At 35.2% G+C, this 20,155-nt stretch overlaps 2 protein-coding genes across 2 annotated transcripts; one reads left to right on the forward strand and one right to left on the reverse strand.

The window, feature by feature from the left end:
• Nucleotides 1–6,286: 6,286 nt before the first annotated feature.
• aqp3b (aquaporin 3b) lies at nucleotides 6,287–14,275 on the forward strand. Its single transcript, XM_065244176.1, has 6 exons — nucleotides 6,287–6,475; nucleotides 10,072–10,198; nucleotides 10,846–10,983; nucleotides 11,154–11,272; nucleotides 12,178–12,395; nucleotides 13,023–14,275. Exons 1-6 carry the CDS (start codon nucleotides 6,368–6,370, stop codon nucleotides 13,210–13,212), a joined length of 900 nt encoding a protein of 299 aa, XP_065100248.1. The 5' UTR covers nucleotides 6,287–6,367; the 3' UTR covers nucleotides 13,213–14,275.
• Nucleotides 13,016–19,609, reverse strand: LOC135721736 (uncharacterized protein C2orf81 homolog). Its single transcript, XM_065244177.1, has 4 exons — nucleotides 19,428–19,609; nucleotides 19,103–19,339; nucleotides 18,692–18,901; nucleotides 13,016–13,147 (listed from the first exon to the last, which is right to left on the reverse strand). Exons 2-3 carry the CDS (start codon nucleotides 19,334–19,336, stop codon nucleotides 18,710–18,712), a joined length of 426 nt encoding a protein of 141 aa, XP_065100249.1. The 5' UTR covers nucleotides 19,337–19,339; nucleotides 19,428–19,609; the 3' UTR covers nucleotides 13,016–13,147; nucleotides 18,692–18,709.
• Between the last annotated feature and the right edge of the window lie 546 nt (nucleotides 19,610–20,155).

Below are 20,155 nucleotides of genomic sequence, written 5' to 3' on the forward strand. Positions count from 1 at the left end.
GAAATTATGTTTTTTGAGGACAACATTGCAGGATTTTTCTCATTTTAATGGAATTTAATAGAGCCCAACACTTAATACTTAACTCAACACAACTTCTCGTCTAGGTCCGGTCCTGTGATGCGCCAGCGTGACCTCACGTAAATGCGTAGTGACGTAGAGAGGTCACGTGTTACATATATGAAACGCACATTTGCAGAGCATTGTAAACAATAAACTGACAACAATACATTAATTAGTATCATTAGACATACAACAACGTCGGAACGGTCCTCTTTCTCCACACTTGTAAACACTGGGGCGTAGTTTCGGGTTCATCCTCTGTGACCTCTTGACGTCATGACGTATTGCGTGAGGTCGTGTTGGCGCATCACAGGACCGGACCTAGACGAGAAGTTGTGGTTAAAAGTGCATATTTTTTATTTTTCTTGTCAAAAATGACGATCATTTCGCTAGATAAGACCCTTATGCCTCGTTTGGGATCGTTTAGAGTCCTTTGTAACTCTGTTGAAAAAAACTGTTAGGTGTTGAGTTAAGTATTAAGTGTTGGGCTCTATTAAAGTCCATTAAAATGAGAAAAATCCTGCAATGTTTTCCTCAAAAAACATAATTTCTTCTCGACTGAACAAAGAAAGACATCAACATTTTGGATGACATGGTGGTGAGTAAATTATCTGGATTTTTTTTTAAGAAAATTGACTAATCCTTTAACTTAGCGGGAGGAATTATGATAATGTCGGTTGTGTCCACGTCAACAGGCCCACAAAGTAAACTGTTGCCTACAATCCATGTGTTTGTTGTAGTGCAAGAACAGAGATTTACGTTGGAGACGATAACTCGCATCATCATTTACTTTGGGGTATGTACCTTTTGCATATCATTAACATGCATTATGAATCGGAAGATATGTGCTCTTTAACCTTGTATACCGAGAAATGCTAACAATTCAACTAAAATTTGGCAGGGTAACATATGTAACATTTAAAAATATTTCCTAATAGGATAAAGGATAAGTATCAAGGTTGAAAGTTGAAATGTGCATTTCTGCACCATTAGCGTCACCAAACAGAATTGCAAAAATATTGACCTGTTTCCTGAACACATCCCCCATCTATATTTGTTCGATAAAACAGATGGTTCTGCCCCAAACATGCAAACTATATAAAGGCAAATTTGCTCAGAGCAGTAGTGTAGCAGTGTATGCTAAGCTTACACATTAGACCCAACTACATTTAAGAAAAATATTTATTTTTGATCAATTATATCTGAAGTAAAGCTCATTACGGTTCAAAGCATAGGTCAGTCTTAGCCTGCATGCTCTCCACAGATGATCAATGCTTATCGAATTTGAAAATCAGTGCCAAACAAGATGTCAACACATCAATATATACTGATGAAACAGTACACGTTCAATACATCCACTGACAGTCAGCTTTCAGCTACTCATTTAACATACAACAGATATGAATGAAAACTTAAAGACGGATGCCGTTTGATACACATACACATCGTGTTAGGTAATAAAGGTAAATGTTTCATAATCAGTATAGTGTTAGATCTGATGGAAAAACACATATTGTACTCAGACAGAAACACATGCAATGCCAAAGAGTACAATCACTAAGACTTCACTTCTCTGATCTCATATTAACTAGAAGAGGAAAATGTACTAGACACTACAAATTAAACAGAGTCAAATCCACTGCACTTGGTTATTGGTAGCAGAAGATGATGCTGTTGGCCTTTGCCATTACACAGATTATTACAGTCTGTGCCGTCAGGGCAATTGTAATAGTACCGCAATCTACTTTTCCCTACTGCCATGAAAAGTAAAAGTTGCCTTTTAGAGCTAACAGATACTGTGGCAACATCATTCTGGTATCCATGGAAACAATACCTGAGGCAAATTCAATAGTGAACCCAGTGGCAAGAAAAAGGATGAGGATCCACACAACCTGTGTGTGGGTCAGGTTTTGCCTCTATGGTGGGGACAAGGAAGTGAGGGCCAGCCAATGGTACAGATATAATGAATCACTGAAAATGTGAACATGGATAAACTTTTGTGTGAAGGTTAAATTTAGTGATATAATATAAAGTATGAATTAAAATTAACACATGGGACAAGAGGTCGATCGATATTGGGTTTTTTTATGGCCGATACAAATATTAGGAAGCTGTATGGCCTATATGAGGCTGATATAACACAAATGTTATCACAGTTAATAAGAGACAAACAGAAAATTGGTGAAACTAAAAACTAAAAACATTAGTTATGCACAACATTTATAGATATACCCCTTTAAAGTACTTAAAACATATTTACAAGACATAATTAATGTGGATCTGACATCTTATGGTACTGTTTGAATAAGTGTGTGTGTGTTAAACTAGTGTGGTGTTGTCTGTGACACAACATAACGTCTTGTTAAAAAGTGAATAATGATTGGTCATTTTACTGTCTGTCAGACTTTACATTGAGTGACACTGAGTCTATTTTTATTACAAATATCAAATTTAAATAATAGAGAAATTTAGAGAAAATATATATATCGGCCTCCACAATATTGTCCTATCACTATGGGACGTCACCCATGTAAAAAAAGGCTTATAAATTTTTACTTTATATCCTATAAAGCTTTTCTCCTTAAAGGGATAGTTTACCCAAAATTTTATATTCCTTCATCATTTACTCACCTTCATGTTCTATAGGTCAGTGTTTCTCAAACTGGGGGCCCAGAAATAGTGCCAGGGGGTCCCAAGTTTAATGACATTTTATAAAATACGTTAATTTATCATAAATTCTGTGTATTTAACCTCAGAAAATTAAGGCCGCTAACCAACAGCACTACATTGTATAATTGAATATGTTTTGTTTAATTCAATTTTTAAGTTTTGTAATGTTTTGTGTCATAATTTTTCTTTGGGGGGGAGCCGCATGCCAAAAAGTTTTGAGTTTCTTATTCTGATGAAGCCAAAAGAAGATATTTTGCTAAATGATGGTAACCACACAATTGATGGTACCCACAGACTTCCATAGTAGGATTAACAAATAATATGGATGTCAGTGGGTACCATCAACTTTATGGTTACCATCGTTTAAATATAGCCTACTCATTTGTCACTGGTTTGAATTTCAGGGAATACAAGTACTGATAAAATTTAAAGCTTGAATGCGATCCAAGTTGCTTAATAAAAGCGTGTGACACGTGTGTAAATTAATGCAAAACTATGAACGCACAATTCACCACCGAATGTACATGACGTTTAGACTCCTAAAGCCCATTGAAATACTTTAGTTAAACTCCAGAACAGCTCCGAGTCTTTCAAAACTTTCTCCAGCAGAACTCAGGTTGGTCTGCAGCACAAAGTCTGATATTTAAAGATATCTTAACATGTGAAGCAGATATCACAGTAGACAGTGTAAAGCTTGCTCTTACATGCCTGACTAACTTCATCCCAGACTCGGGTAAGAGTAGCCCTGGACTCAGGTCTATATACTGCCCGAGGACAAACCCGTCGCCAGATGGTCATCGCGTGTCTGCCACGCTGCTCTCGGTGGGTTTCCTTTCACGTCTCGTCAATTCAACACGCCTTCCAGTACGCGCATGTCAACGATGCGCTGCTACCGCCTAGCGGTGAAAACAAATTCATTATTCCATAGTATTTGATGTGGGACTGCACAGTCATGTAGAGCAGCTCTGTATCCTGGCTCTCATTTGCAGTCATATGTTAGCTCGCTTAAAAACCATGGCTATTTATTTCATAAAGGAAACGCGTGTATTTAAGACATTAATGCAGAGCATAGTCTTTAAAGATATATATTTGAATATTTAAAGAAGTACAAAATAGCGCAAAGATACTTTTTTCTTATCTGCATTCAATTTTAAACACTATAGTTATCCCAAAGACCACAATATGAACGTGATCGCAATGAGGCAAGATCAAACAGAATTGTGCAGCAGGATGAGCCAGTTGTTCACGTCAGTACATGTTTATTTAATTCTTTATCCACATTGGCATTCATGCAATATGACCTTATTTTTTCTAAAGACTTACTTTAAGCAACAAAAACAGCACTGACGAGTCGTATCGTGATGTGTATGCACAAGTGGGCCACTTGAAGTGGCTAATTATTCCATTTGTAGAGTTGTCATGACGATCGCACTGAGATGGTAAAAAGTGAAAAGGACACACATACCAAAGTCTTGTAGGGGTAACTACATCCTGATTATCGTGACTTTTATGAACTCTTTTCTAAAATACGTCACACGCGCTCCCGCCTGTCATTAGCTGTTTCTCACTCCGAAGGCTGCAGCCTCCGGAGTTCGCATTTTTAGGCTGCACACGTCATCAAGACGGTCTTATTTCAGAAATTTAACAATTATAAAGTTGACTATTATTCTCAGTTAATCTTAAATGGTTGTCATTTGCTTATGACTTGCGAATGTAACACAGTCTTAACTACAGATCGGCTGCCAAACCTCTATTCACATAGCTGTGATTCATGATCTCCGTCTCCCCTTGTCTCTAGGAAACCAAAACATTTGTTATTTTCGACAAGGTGTTTGTTCCGCGAGGACACAGACGGCCGAGTTATATCACTGGCTTAGCCAAAACTTCACTTTAACAGTAAACATATCCACCAAATCTGATTAGCTATGGAAGTCAATGGGCACCATCAACTAGGCTACCATCATTTATTAAAATATCTTCTTTTTTGAAAGAACAGAATAAAAAACTCATAAAGGTTCAGTTAATGGTGAGTTAATGATGACAGAATTTGCAGTTTATTGTATCCCTTTAACTGTGATTAAAGTGATGTCATAATTCTAGAATATGGCCTATAGGCTTTCTATGTTATTTGATTGATCAGATGAAATATGACCTTTCAAAAAAAATTGGTCACTCACATGTGAGCAACACAAGCTCTCAGGATATTTCAAATATCTGAACAAACTGATCAATAAAGGCCTTTAACGTGTTTCGCCCAGGGCAGAGACAGAGGATGAAGGTAAACCTAGAGTCCAACATACTTTCACCAGCACTTCACATAGGATGCTTTAGGTGGGATACAGCTTTGCTACAAAAGCTACAAAACTTCTAAAAACCCTCCTTTGCTCTGAATGTTTTACTCTATGTTGGCTATATATACAGTCCTATGTTTGTCCATTTTCAGTTTCTTTCCTAAAAGATCAATAAACAACATCTATTTTTTAGTATTTGTCCACGAGGCATTGGTCTTGCTGGGGAACAAAACAGGAAACTAATGCAAATATTTTTTTAATACTAAGCACATAGGTAAGAGTATTGGGTTTGTTACCACACTGTAAACATGTTTAAGTGAAAATCTAATTGGTCAAGTCAATTCAACTTTCACTTACTTTCACTTGATCGCAATACATTTACCAATTGCAATGTATTTTTATACAGTACAGCAACTCACAAATGGTCGAAATATTAAACTTTAATGACTTGTGAAGTGCAGCTACACTCCACATCTTTATCTCAATTGATAATCGGGTAGATTTTAAGAGCTTGTACACTGGTATACATTCTGACAGTTTACTTAGACTGAGTATATGAGTCAAATAAGATGAAATGAGCTACACACGTTTGTGTTCTTGCAGAAAAAGCATCAGCAACGTGTTTTGTACACTTCCCAAACCTTACTGCTGGTTAAACACTTCTCCAAGCCTAAACTATTTATTTTCCAACCTAAAGTATTTGCTTACAAATGTAAGACAACCACTGTCCCTATGGTTTTAATTTCTCATGGTTACAATCCCCACAGCAAATAAAAAAGAACTAGGAAACTGTAAAAAAAAAAAAAAAAAAAAAAGAGGATTGTACCCAAACCCAATTCAAAAACAGATTTATGAAACACTTGTGTTTTTGAAGTGTTTCCAAACAGTCCTCACAGACACATTTATAACAAATCAGGTGAAGAGGTAACACTTTAGGTTGTATTTGTTAACATTAGTTGCATTAGCTATCATAAACTAACAATGAATAATACTTCTAAAGCGTATTATTTATCTCAATTAATGCAATTATTGATGCATTTTAACAATAATGCACAAAGAACTAATATGAATATTTGTATTGGCATTAACAAAGATTAATAAATTATGACAAACTATTGTTAGCTAATGCATTTACTAATATTACCCAAAACAACTTTATTGTAAAGTATTACCAAGAAAGATGGGAGGAGGTAGGGAAAACAGTTGTGGGAATGCTGTTTTTTTTAGTGACTGAGGGTGGAACCTTTAGAAGCACATATAGGACCTCACCCTCTTTGTACAGGCACACTTACCAAGAGGTGGCAGCTCAACCCATCATTATCATCATTAAACTATCCTAAGGCATTATGGGAATACAGAAGGTGTTTTTGGAAAAAATAGCTCGGAACTTACAGATTCGCAACAAGCTTCTGCGACAGGCGCTGGCAGAATGTCTGGGCACCCTCATTTTAGTGGTGAGATGTGTTGTTTTTATCAGTGACAATGAATTGAAATTGATGAATGATGAAATGATCATGCTGTAATCAGATTCAGATGCTTATTAAAGATTGAGATACTTATCTTGAGGGGATTGAGAACAAACAAAGTCAACATGATGTGCCTTCAGAGGAATAGTGATTAAAAATACAATTTAACATTTAGGTATCCAGGTTTAATCTGTAGGTGTCATTGGGGTTTACAAAAACAAAATTAAAATGTAAATGTTTATTTCATTTGGTTTGTGACTTTCAGATGGAAATTAAGTTGAAAGCAAAGCTTTTAAGATTAAAGATTGATAATTAGAGATTAGTATTAATGTAAATAGGATAACTGTTTATATTTGATGAGAATTGTGTGCCACTGAATGCCTGCAGGATGTCACTTACAATCGAGAACCTTTGCTAGAAAGCGTAAAATTTCCATTCAGCTCCACCTGAGGGGAAAAGTATTTCTCTACCAAATATCAACTGATTTCAACACTTTGCATTTGTTACAGCAAGCCATTTCTGAGAAGAAATTAATTTTCTTGTTCATCCTCCCTGCTTTTAATTTAAAAAAAATGTTATGTACAATGTTGGCCTAGAAAGCCATACCGTTGTGTTAAATGAATGTTCAAAACGTTGTTAGGTTTTAGTTTTATGACCAAATTCCTTGGTCTCCTTATTGCCAATTAATTTGTTGCTGTTCTACATAATCCCAGGAGATATGTTACTAAACTGAGAACAGAATGATACAAGCATCATTAAAACATGTTCTGGAATTAATGAAACATTACATGTTAAAACATTTATTCATTATATTACTGTAACTGTACTCTTTGGAGAAGAAAGTGCTCTTTGATGTCTAAAGCAGCTGTTAGACATGCAATTAGAAGGTCAGCCAAGCCATTGTTTGTAACAAAGAGGATCTGGACACAACAGGGTCAACAATCTAGAAAACAAGACAGCCCATATCCTGAATGACTTTAACATGCCACAGGGAGGTTAAATCATATCTCATCATCTGTTTTCAATGGAAGCTCCAGAGTGGCAATGTCTAGTGAAAAAGAGAACCCCCTTATGTCGATCTTTGTTTTTTGGTGGTATTGTGGGGTCTGTGAGAGCCCCTTTCAAAGGTTCATCGTGCAGCCCAATAACGGCCGGCAAACACAGACAGGCTTGAGGGCATCACACGATGGGAGAGTAAAAATACAGGCACGTGCAGGTGCATTATCTATCAAATCCACATGGTGCCCATAAAATTCACATTCTTCAAGTGCATTCTTAGTCAAAACGGAAATACACTGTCAAAATTTGCGTAGTTATGCAGCTGTTTGCCAGTAACTTACTGTAGATTTAAATTGATGTTATTTACTGGCAACACACTGAAAAAAAATATTCATTCAATTTACTCCAATTTTTAATGTAAGGTTTTTCTTTTCTTTTTTTTTTTTTTGTTTAAATGTATTGCAACCACTTACCTTAAAAAATGGAGCAAATTACATGAATCAGGTTTTTTTTCAGTGCAGTTTGCGTATACATTAAAGCCTCATGCAAATCATTTTGGGAACCAGAAATCCTCATCAAACTTTTTCCAGTTTTTTTCCTCCAGATTTTGGTTCCCAGAATGCTTTGCATGAGGCTGTTATTTTAGTTTTAATTGGTTAAGATAAACGGCCCTATTTTAATGATCTAAGCGCATTATCTATAGCGCACAGTCTAAACGGTGTCCGATTCCACTTTTGCTAATTTAACGACAGAAAAAAAAATGGTTTATGCGCCAAGCGAATGGTCGAAAAGGGTTGTTCATATTCTTGTAATGAGTAATGGGTGAGTTTTTGGCGTAATGTGCGATAAACCAATAAGAGTCTCAGCTCTCATCCCCTTTAAAAGCCAGTTGCGCTGCGGCTATGTCTAATCCTTATTTAGATGACGGACTTTGTAAACTGAAAAGCTAAGCGGAGGAGAAGACCACCAGTTTAAGAATAATGTTAAAAAATTGTGTTGTTTTCACTTTTATTGAAATTGCTATTTTTTTATTAAAACCTTTAAAAGCCATTTTCTTTCAGTCAATAGCAGGCTTTTAATTGCTGTTAATGTATTGATATACTACATAAACGTTGTAATCTCATAATATAATTTGCAAATATGCGAGAAAAGGTTTGTACTCTAAAAATACTTTATTTGTAACAAACAGGAGATAAAGAATTTACAAACGTGCGGAGAGCCGTTTCAGCACTCGGACAGCGCCATGAGTTTTTTAAAATGCATTAGGCTACTTAAAAACGGTTCTCATCTCATCATATCCACAGGTATAGTGTCATCATATACAAAAATCGTGGGGTAGCATTTTAAAAAAAACATTTAAAAAGAGATGCAAAAGCATTTATTTACAGGTGAAGCACCTCTTTACGCCTTCTAACGTCTCATTATCAGTCCTCATTTATGTCCAGGAGACTCAATAATATCTTATACGTTCATATTTAAAAGCATTTTTGTGCTGCTGAGCATCCATGTATGTGATAAGCAAACCCGCGTTGTGGTCCAGTTTATAAGCGCATATTACTAATGTGCTCTTTAAATAACAAAAAACATATTGCGCCATTGACTTAAGACTTTAGACCAGGTTTTTGTTGGTCAATGGCGTAGTCTATTTCAGTTGGCTCAAGATAGCAATGCGGCAACAATGTGCCTGAACACACCTCATTTTCAGACCAGAACGGGCGCAAAATTGGGCGCAAATGCATTTGCTATTTAAACAACGTGGCGCTAAATGTGAAATTGATCATTGTGCAGGGTTTCCCGCAGAAAATGTGTTAGTTAAGGTGGTAGGGTTGTGCAGGTGGGTGGGCCGGGGGCGTGGCAATCAAAGGGGCGGGACGTACGCATCATGATGAAAATAATTTATTTAAAACACTCAATTAAACTCCATTTTGAAGAAACTATGACAGAAAATGAACAGATTTAATTCATTAATAATCTAGTATGTTTTATCAACAGGCTAGTTATCCTCCAGACAGTGACGGACCATGTCTTTCTCTCATTTCGGCCATGTGGCGTTTGGTGGAATTTTTTTTTTTGGAGACCTAGTTAAGGTGGTAGGGCAGCTTAGGTGGGCCGCCCGAACTGAAAAGTGCTGCGGGAAACCCTGTTGTGCCTGGTTGAAACTTGAAAAAGACACTTGCTTCGAGCATTGCGCTACATTGCGTCGGGTGTATGATAGAGCCTTAAGTCTTTACAGAATGAAACTATAAAATAACAGCCTCATGCAAAGCATTCTGGGAACCAGAAATCCTCATTATCCTTTGTCAGTTTTTTGCCCAGAATTTTGGTTCCCAGAATGCTTTGCATGAGGCTGTTATTTTAGTTTTATTCGTTAAAGAAAAGACATAAAATGCATTTAAATCTACAAACAGCTGCCAGTAATACTGTAATTTCTATACAGAAATGACTATACAGAAATTACTCCTATTATCCAATTGTATAGTTTTACGATTTAATATAAAGTTGAAAATCGAGTACTACATAAATGTTGTTTTATTTTCAGAATTTAATACAAATATGAGCTTACAATTATATTTCTCTCTTTCCAGATGTTTGGTTGTGGCGCTGTTGCCCAGTTGGTTCTTAGCGGAGGTTCTCATGGAATGTTTCTGACGGTAAATTTCGCTTTCGGGTTCGCTGCCACTCTGGGTATCCTGGTTTGTGGGCAGGTTTCAGGTAAGAAGGTCTTAAGAAGTTTATGTCAAGTTATTTTTCTTCATGGGGTTACACAGGAAATACTTAAAATGTTGCATTTTGCTGCATATCAAAATAGATAAAACTTTAAAACAATATGCAAATATTTTAACATGAACACATGATTCACCCGAACATTCTCCAGATGGATTGAAACTGCATTAAGATTCCACTGCATTCTTTTTATTTTTAAAGCACTTGACATGTTTAGATATTATTAGCTGGAAGCAAGGAAGGGTTGAAGAGTGCTCATCTAAGATGAAGGCATCATTTCCAATTCTGTGGAAGAGCTAATAGCAAAGCAACAAAGGCAATAAAACAATCATACAGTTTTAAAACAGCAGAATATTGGAAATGTCTTAGTGCATAAGAGGAATGAGCCAGGTTTTATAGATTAAGGTACATCCTTGGTTGTTAACATGGTAAGGAAAATGTTTCAGTTGTAAATTGTGTCCTGTGATGTTCAATTCATGTTTAGGCTTGGAGTGGAACTTTTTGAGAGTCTATAATTTCCAGAAAGCATTTACTTCAACTGTCATTGTGGTCTGTGAAGATGTTATTTTAAATGAATTATTAGATGCTGGTGAAACATTTGTCCAGACTTTAAAAACTTGCATATGTATTTTTAGGTGGTCACATAAACCCCACTGTGACTTTTTCTCTATGCCTGCTGGGGAGGGAACCCTGGAAGAAGTTCCCTGTTTATTTCCTAGCCCAGACTATTGGTGGTTTTCTTGGCTCAGGGATAATATTTGGCATGTATTTTGGTGAGTTTGAGGGCAGTGAAAATATATTGTACTCTTAAAATATCAGAATTTCTTTCATATCCTGTTACAACTAACAAAGCATTGCTCAGTTTATGAGAGTTGTGGTTAAGAAAGCTTTTGATGGTCTCAAAGAGTCTGTTTTCAGCTTGTGGTCACTTGATGCTTTGCAGATGCACTGTGGGAATTCGGGAAAGGGTCTCTAATCGTCATCGGGGACAATGCAACAGCTGGGATTTTTGCTACGTACCCATCAAAACACCTTACTGTGCTCAATGGCTGTTTTGATCAGGTAATAAAAATAGCTTTGTTTGCATAAGTTGTAGAATTGAAAATGGTTGGTTATTACATTACATTTTACATTTATGCAGTTTTATTCGTGTCCATGGCTTTTTCGAATGTCTTTTTCGTGAGACAAACAATTTCTATAAATATTTTCTTCTGTCCGTGGCACAGCTTTTTTTCGTGTCATTTTATGTATTATTTTCACATTTTTTCCCTATTTTTAAATCATTGTCGCTTGGGGTTGGTTTAGATATGGGGTTTGGGTTAGGATGTACTTTTATGTATTGGTTTCTACATGTTTTTCTTCCGCTTTTAAAACTATTATCGCCTGGAGTTGGGGTTTGGATGTCTGAAAATGTAACAGAAAATGATTCTAACCCCAAGCGACAATGGTAAGAAAATACAAAAAAACAATTATAAAATAATACATTAAATGAAACGAAAACGAAAAAGAAGAAGAAATTTTAATAGGAAGTATACATAAGAAAGGAAACCGTGGTTAACAAATTCATGGGATCTTTAAAGGGATAGTTTACCCAAAAATGCAAATTCTGTCAACACTGACATGTTGTTACAAACCTGTATACATTTTTTTTGTTCTGATGAACATGAAGGAAGATATTTTGAGGGATGTTTGTAACCAAATCGTTCGTGAGCCCCATTCACTTCCATAGTAGGAAAAAAAGAATACGGAAGTGAATGGGGCTCACGAACGGCTTGGTTACAAACATTCCTCAAAATATCTTCCTCTGTGTTTATCAGAACAAATACATTTAAACAGGTTTGCAACAACATGAGAGTGAGTAAATGATAACAGAATTTTCATTTTTGGGTGAACTGCCCCTTTAAGATAACAGCCTGCTTTTTTCAGCTGTATAGTAAAACCTCTAATGACAAATCTATCATCTACAGATGATTGGCACTGCCGCTCTGATCGTGTGTATTCTAGCAATTGTCGACCCTTACAATAACCCTATCCCACAAGGACTGGAGGCATTCACTGTGGGCTTTGTGGTACTGGTGATTGGTCAGTCAATGGGTTTCAATTCAGGTTATGCTGTAAACCCAGCCAGAGACTTGGGACCTCGGCTCTTTACTGCAATTGCTGGATGGGGCTCAGAAGTCTTTACGTAAGTTTCTTTTAACTTACTTTTTGCTTTTGCTTCCATCTACACAGTAAAAAAATTGTATGCTGGATTTACCTAAAAATATAGTGCATCATTTTTGCATCCACTTGTTGAGGAGGCAATTCCATAAATTGCTTAAAATTCCATGTAATACTTACTTTAAAAAATAGACGCAAAAATGATACAGAATATTTGTAAGTAAATCCAGCCTTTATTTTTTTCAGTGTATTTCACTATTGCCACCATATTATCATCTTGTTTCTCTGGTGTTAAATGATGCACTCGTTCATTTTTGTTTGTGCTTAACTGAAAAATATAGCAGCTATTTTGGACTTGACACCTGGCTGTGTTATTGTAATATCACTGCAAAACAAACCTTTATTGTAGAAGTTTCATTGGAGAAACACGCTGTTAGCAATCGGCTATAGTTTTATCCATAAGACAATGTGTCCAATAACATAAGACAAAGTGCTCCATGTAATAAAATACAGATTTTATTAGGCAATTGAGTGAAGTGAATCTTATGTGAGTGCAGGTGATATATAATTTATTGCCTTATGTGTAAAGCTTTATAATGCGGGAAAAACTACTGAGTGCACCTGTAACACTTCGATTTTCCATCCATCACAGAGCAAACTCTTTCTGGTCTCTTGTACCCGTCTTTGTCCCATTCATTGGTTCTGTGATTGGTGTTATTGTGTATCAGCTGATGGTGGGATACCATGTGGAAGGAGAAGATAGAGATAAAAGAGAAGCTGTGGAAAGAGAAGAAAGAGAAAGAATCAAACTCTCTGCTGTCACTGAGAAAGAGTATGCATAAGTTGTGTTCAATTACTAAAATTAAATTCATGTTTACCTCCCATGACAATATATGGAACCAATTTCCTTAATTTTTTTTCTAAAGGGCATAATAAATTTGGGACTGGCGCGACCCAATTTTAAATCCCAAGTTTTGATAGCAATTGGACTGCAATGCCCTTGACATCATGATTAAACTTAAACTCAGATTAGTCTCATGTTATTTTTCTTGTGCACAGTCAATTGAAGGTCCCCCAAATTATTGCTTTTAATGAAATGTAAATTGCTGTTTTATGAATAACCTTTAATTTTCTTTTTTGTCAGTTTATTCAAATATTTGTCCAATTATAGCCTAATTATTTCAGCCATTTAACCAATGAGTCAATTGTCACCATTCATTTCTCTCTAATGCTTCTATCTACATAGATGATTATGAATAAGGGATTTCATTTATGAAAATGAGCACAATCTGTCCTTATGAATACTATAATATTATAAAATATTAATGTCCTCATGAATACTATTAGTCATAGTTACTGTTTAACTTTAGTATCATTCCATATTTGTTATCAGTGAATGAAAGCTGTACTTTTGCCGTTTTTCAGTACTATATTCATTATCATGTTGCTTATTTAGAGAAAGTTTTTGTATTGAGGACATATATTTTCATGTATTACCTTTCTGTTTTGGAACATACACTTTTAAAAAATATTGGGTTGTACAGAACCAACCGTTGGATAATAAATAAACATATATTCTGGGTTGTTGTTATACCCAACCATGGGTTGAAACAACCCAGCATATATTTATCCTAATAGTTGGTTCTGTACAGTATTTACCCAACCATAGGTTAAAGCAACCAAATGTTTTTTTTGAGTGTATGAACATAAAAATATATATATATATATATATATATATATATATATATATATATTTGTGTAGTTTTACTCTTTAGAACAACATTTTTATAACAAGCATTAAGATTTATATTTAGATGAATCTGTAAGTATCTTTGGCATTAAATATAGTTGAGAAACTGCATGTGCAAACTTATTGTTGAAATAAACATATTTTGCATAATAATGTCTAATGTCTAATTATTTCGTCAAATAAAACATCGAAACGTCAAGATTAAGGATGTAATCTATTAAAGTCTGTGTAAAGTCTGATATGAAATGTGTTCTCAGTTTATGACACCACAAAAAAATGTGATATTATCCACCCAGCCAAATTTAAATGATTAAAAAACTGCAAAAAAAAAACCATTAAGTTATCAAAATCTTTGAAAAATTGGCAGGATTCTCTACTCTCAAATGCTGGGGGCGTGTCCACTAAAACCATGCCCACATGAAGAAAAAATACCAATACAACCTCAATGAATGCTGCAATGATGTTAGAGGCGGGGCCATGCTCAGTGCGTCATAGCGCCCCGCCCAAATAATCCTGAACACAGAAATGTGGAAAAAAACTGTTAAATGGGAACGCCACAATTCAGTACTACATAGCACCAAGTCTTTGTAATGTGTTTCAGCAATGCATTTCTAACATTTCGTGTTTAGATGATGATTTATTATGAGTCTGAAATGATTTATACTGACTTTAAATTCATTCAGATTAATGCAAATATGTTGGCTTCTGTAATATTTTTAGAAGTGATTAGATGTAAACAAGCTGGAGAAACCTGGCCCATTATCTGCAAATCCCCAATGTTATATAATAATTAAACAATGTAACCACTCCATGTCCAAATAATCTACACCCTCAATTAAGGGTATAAACAAAAAATAAAACAGAATTACAGTTCAAAATAAAGTTAAGCAGAGAAAACAAATAAAGAGACATTCATGAGTTGTTTGAGTAAAGCTCTGCTATAGGTGGGCAGAATCTCTGACTGATTATAATTGCCAAATGTCAAATAAACCACAAAATAAAAGAGTTTGGTTTCTTTAAACTTCCAATTAACGCAGTTAACCTATAGCCTAATGTTTATTTGCACCTGAAAGAATGAAACTATATTATATTTAATCATTCAATAAAAAATACTTAAGTGTTGTATTCGACAACTTGTAGTGGATAATGCAATCTAATTTTGACACAAATACTTTTGAATCCTATTACATAAGACGAAGATCACATACATATATGCAAATTCTAAAGTTTGGTATCACAACTGATGTAAATATTTTAAATCAAAAGGAAAGATTGCAGTGTTTGTATCTCAGTGAAGGGGAAAATATGAAATAGGAATAACAGTAAGAGGTGCGTATACTGGAATGAGATGGCTGGAGATACCCCAGACCATGAGTCTTAAATAAATGAGCAGTCATGGAGTCGGTTCATAGGTTTGTGGAAATGAATGCAGATGTTCAGAACTGAGTTTGAGAATATGAGATGAGAATCGAGTCAAGTAATGTAAAGTCAATGTAAAAACTTAACGGACACAGTAAGGTTTACTCAGATCAAATAATTTTTGTAGTATACAACATATCACCGCAGTTCTTAAGGACATTAATCCACAGTGATGAAGATGATTTTGTTTACTAACTCACATATACCTGTCCCTGCTATTTTTTTCTGGACATATTACTCTTTATATCAAAACCCATGACAATATATGACTATTATTCATCTTTCTTGAATTTGAATGAGGTTCCCATGACAACTGTTGTTCCCATTGATTGCATCACTGTACCACGTCAAGTATACTAGACAAGAATCAATCATAACACAAAACAGATACAGAATTACTCGTTACACCCTCAGGCCTGAAATTGCAAATTACTGCGGTACAGCCTGAAATATCTAGAGGCATTTCTCATGTCTGAACCAAATTTAAATAGTATGGTTCTTGGATTACACACATAATATAAATAAAGATGCTACATGATGTCATATAAGAACCATATTTGGCTGTATGGGTTCCATAAAGGACCTTTAACATCCAAAGACTCTTTTTGTTTCACAGAATATTCTTGTGATATGTGATAGAAAAGGTTCTTTAGACTACTAAAAAGTAATTTTTAGTTTTTCTCCTTTATTTTACAGTGTAATCTAAAGATTTTTATTATTGAATGCACAGTTGTAAATTGTGTAAAATCTGGGAAACCTCTGATCATATTTGAAAAAACCATTTTTTCCAACATTCCATACATCTTACAAAATATTTGTTGGATCAATTTAAAAAAGTAAGTGTTCGTGCTGCCTAATACTTAAAAATATTAGTTGACTTAAGTTGAATCTACTGGAAAACTTACTTTTTTAAGTTGAACCAACAAATGTGTAGATGTAATGGTATTTATACTGTAAAAGCTGTATATAACTGTAAATACTGAATATGCAATCCACTTTCCCAATCCAACCCCAAAATTTAACCCTTACAGAAAGAAATTCTGCTATTTTAAATTTTAAAAAAAATCTGTTTGATTTGTTGTTTCCTCATGGGGATCAAAACATTTACCCAAAGTCAAATAATTACTGTTATTACATTTGGTCCTCAAACCAATTACCAGGTACACGCCCACAGTGTCTCATAAATTTCTGGGATTGCAAAACAGCCATTGGCCATCTTTTAGGAAACTGTGGGCATAGCTGTGACTGTTAAAAAAATAAAGAACAATTATAAAAAAGACCAAAAAAGACAAATTGTTAAAAATATATGTATTCTATACGCTCTAAATCCTTTGCAGCTATCATTTATTACAATCATTTCTTTCTTTCCTCACAAACAGCTGTGCAAAATAAATCTCTACGAGATTTGAACTAAATGTCGATGGTGACATAAATTGTCAATGAGAAACTGCTTGTCTGCTCCCCACCCACTGCTCAAACTACAGAGAGGCGCTTGACATTTGGAATTCCTAAACGACATGGCCTTTCAGCAACGTGGATTCCCAAACAGATCTAATGTCAATCAAATACCCAGCATCCCAGACCCCTAACAATGGTATTTTGAAAGAATATATTTCATCTGAGGAATCACGACTGGAGCCATTCAGTCAAGCAGACATTTAAAATAATAACTTATCAATCCTTAAATGTAAACGTTCGCGCTAGAGTGCAAAGCCGGTAGGTCGCAAACCTCGAAGCGGTTAAAGGTTTGTAATGATGGGGTTTGAGGCGAGCAGAGAAAAACAACATTAAAACAATCTGAGTGTTTACTACTACTTTGAATGTACTATACATTTTGAGTATATACTATTACTTTGCCATACATTCATCTGTCACTTGGCTGATGTGAACGTAGACAAATTGTGTGATGCCTTTATTCAAGAATATCATTAACAAAACTGAGAAAGATAAAAGTCAGTACTAGACTACATTAAATATGGTGGGTTAAAACTAATAAATACAGTTTGTGCCACAGTCTGTTTTGTGTGGTGAATTACTGACTGCCTGAAAATACAAGACATCAAAATGTATTTACATAGCAAATTGTTTTACTGTTGTAACATCTGGATAAATTAATGAGCTGTTTTGGTATATAAAAAATATATTTATTGAACATTTGGACTGATAAATGTCTGTACTTTGTACTAAACAAAAGTATAAAGAAAGAACATATTTCTGTCACTCACGTCAGTGCTTGTGTGTCAACCAAATTGTCAAACTTTTGGCCCGCCTCGCCTTGTGTGTGTGCATGAGAATCGAAAACATTACAGAGAAACAAGTTTAAAAGGAAATATTGTTTAAAATTCATGAAAACATTCATGAAACTGCCTAAGGTTTGGTGCAAAAAGGCGCCAAAGGCAGCGGGAGGCAGACAATTGATCTCTAAAAGACAACTGAGTAAATATTCATAAATATGTATGATGAGACAAATAAGGGGGTCATATGTCAATCAACATACCACAGCGATGGTGACTTTAAACAAAATCTAAGAGCTAAAAATAAGAGACTCCAATGAGGAAAACACTATGGTGCATTTCTAAACTATTACAGCATGTAAAAAGATTATGAAAAAACAGAAGGTGAAGTTTTTATCATGTATTTGCATGTCATGCAGACTAAATATAGAGAGCTTTTAAATCGATTTTTTTGTGGGAATCAGAGAGCAACAATGACAGTTTTGAATGTTGTCAAGCTTTATATGTTAAGAATCATGCAACCAATGCCCTATCTTTCACCAAGTTAAGACACTAATGAATTGTGGTGAATAAAATTGACTTAGAAGTTACCAGAATGCCTTTCCTAATCAAACAGTGACACTTTGTGGCCAAAAGAGTGAATTGCTGTAGATTAAAACTGTATAGTACAATTATTTTTTACAAAAAATGTGAATCATACATCGATGAATGTAACAATATATTGCATTATTTCATAAAGTTTTAGGTGAAGCCTTTCTTAAGGTTTTGTTAAATAGACTGGTAGCATCATTGCATTGGTCAGGAGCTAAAGATGGTTAAAGCTTGTGTAGTTCTGTCAAGGCATAATGTACAGTACAATTTGTCATCCAAATAAGATGTTGATTTTTATTCATCCACCCACAACCCACTCTTCCTTACCTATCATAAAGGTGTGTGTTATATCTGAGCAGCATGCACCACAGGCACACAACCCTCAGCCCAAGAATCAATAGCCCCAGGCTGAGGTTCTGGGTCCTCTTTCCAAAAAGGTTCACGTTCTGGATCATCCCCCTCATCCCTCATAAGGAAAAGACATTCAAGCGTCTGCACCAGGTTATTTCGCGCCCACCAAACTGAGAAAGGTATCAGCTTCAAGAAATAAAGACTGTGTGTGAGCAAAATGAATGCATTATAAAATCTATTTTTTAAGGCATGTGACCCCGTTGCTTTGTGTCCTTTTATGTTTAAGTATATTTCAAAAACATATCATGATTGCTTACAAATATTTAGCCGTAGGAAATATTCAATGAATAGTTAATCCAAAAAAATTGATGTTGAGGATCAGCTCACCTGTCTCTTTAGATACACCTGACAGCATCTGTCCATTACATTTTCCATCACATCTGCTATGATGTCCACCGCCACCTCCTCCCCCTCCTCTTGTGTGATCATGTCAGTGAGGTGGTCGTCGGCTGCAGTGTCCATAGTCTCTACTATAGGTTGGACTGAGGCCGGTGGTGGAGGAGCACTAACAGGACCTACATCGATGCTGCTTTTGTCCGCCCGTGATTTGACACGACGCATGGCCTATACAAAATAATATCTGGCTTGAAGTAATGTTACTTGGGGAAAAGGTCGTGCGGTTGGGTAAGATGTCGTAGAAGTCAAGACTCACCGAATTTAGACAGAGAGTCGGAGAGTCAAGGGAACTCTTTCTCGTCAACTTATGTGAATCAATCGCTCATAAATGACCGTTTTGAGTTATAAAGGAATTGAGTTTGCCATAATGTCCATAGCATTTTAAAAATGAAGCATTAGCACATTAACAAAAAATACAAAGCTACTACGGCTCGCCCAACTCTGTTGTTTACTTAGTTTCAGCTAGTTGCCAAGCAACCAGATGCACGTCGACGCGTCAGAGGTTTAACGTTCATCACCAGTCTCATAGATTTTGTATTTTAAATAAAGTAAGAGAAATTCATATAAAGATATTAGGTTACACAAAATATATCCATACTAATATGTTGCTTTCTTAGTTTATGGACATTGGGAAAGAATGCTCTTTTTTGTAATAGTAGTGAGGAGTCTTTATGTCATCTGTTTTTTGATTGCCAAATTGTACAGGCATTTTGGAAAGCTTGTTTTTCTATCGTTTCAACTAAATTTAGTCATAACATTGAATGTGAAAGAAATTATTTGTTATTTTGAGAATGATGATTGTTAAATCATGGTTTTCTTAAGAGAAATTACTCTTTTAATGAAGTCTCTTTAAGTTGTATATGTGTCTTGTGAATGTCTTCTTTTTTTAATTATTTATTTTGTTCAACTTTGATGTCTGTTTTCTTGTAATGATGTTTATATGTTCTCTAATAAATAATAAAAAACAGTATCTTAAAACGAAAA

The sequence above is a fragment of the Paramisgurnus dabryanus genome, chromosome 18, assembly GCF_030506205.2.
Source record: "Paramisgurnus dabryanus chromosome 18, PD_genome_1.1, whole genome shotgun sequence".
Taxonomy (NCBI): domain Eukaryota; kingdom Metazoa; phylum Chordata; class Actinopteri; order Cypriniformes; family Cobitidae; genus Paramisgurnus; species Paramisgurnus dabryanus.

Coding starts and splice junctions, on each gene's coding strand:
- aqp3b (XM_065244176.1), top strand. CDS start 6,368: ATGGGAATACAGAAGGTGTTTTTGGAAAAAATAGCTCGGAACTTACAG. Junction 11,273..12,177: donor TCAATGGCTGTTTTGATCAG/GTAATAAAAATA, acceptor TATCATCTACAG/ATGATTGGCACTGCCGCTCT. Junction 12,396..13,022: donor TGGGGCTCAGAAGTCTTTAC/GTAAGTTTCTTT, acceptor CATCCATCACAG/AGCAAACTCTTTCTGGTCTC.
- LOC135721736 (XM_065244177.1), bottom strand. CDS start 19,336: ATGCGTCGTGTCAAATCACGGGCGGACAAAAGCAGCATCGATGTAGGT. Junction 18,902..19,102: donor AGGTGTATCTAAAGAGACAG/GTGAGCTGATCC, acceptor TATTTCTTGAAG/CTGATACCTTTCTCAGTTTG.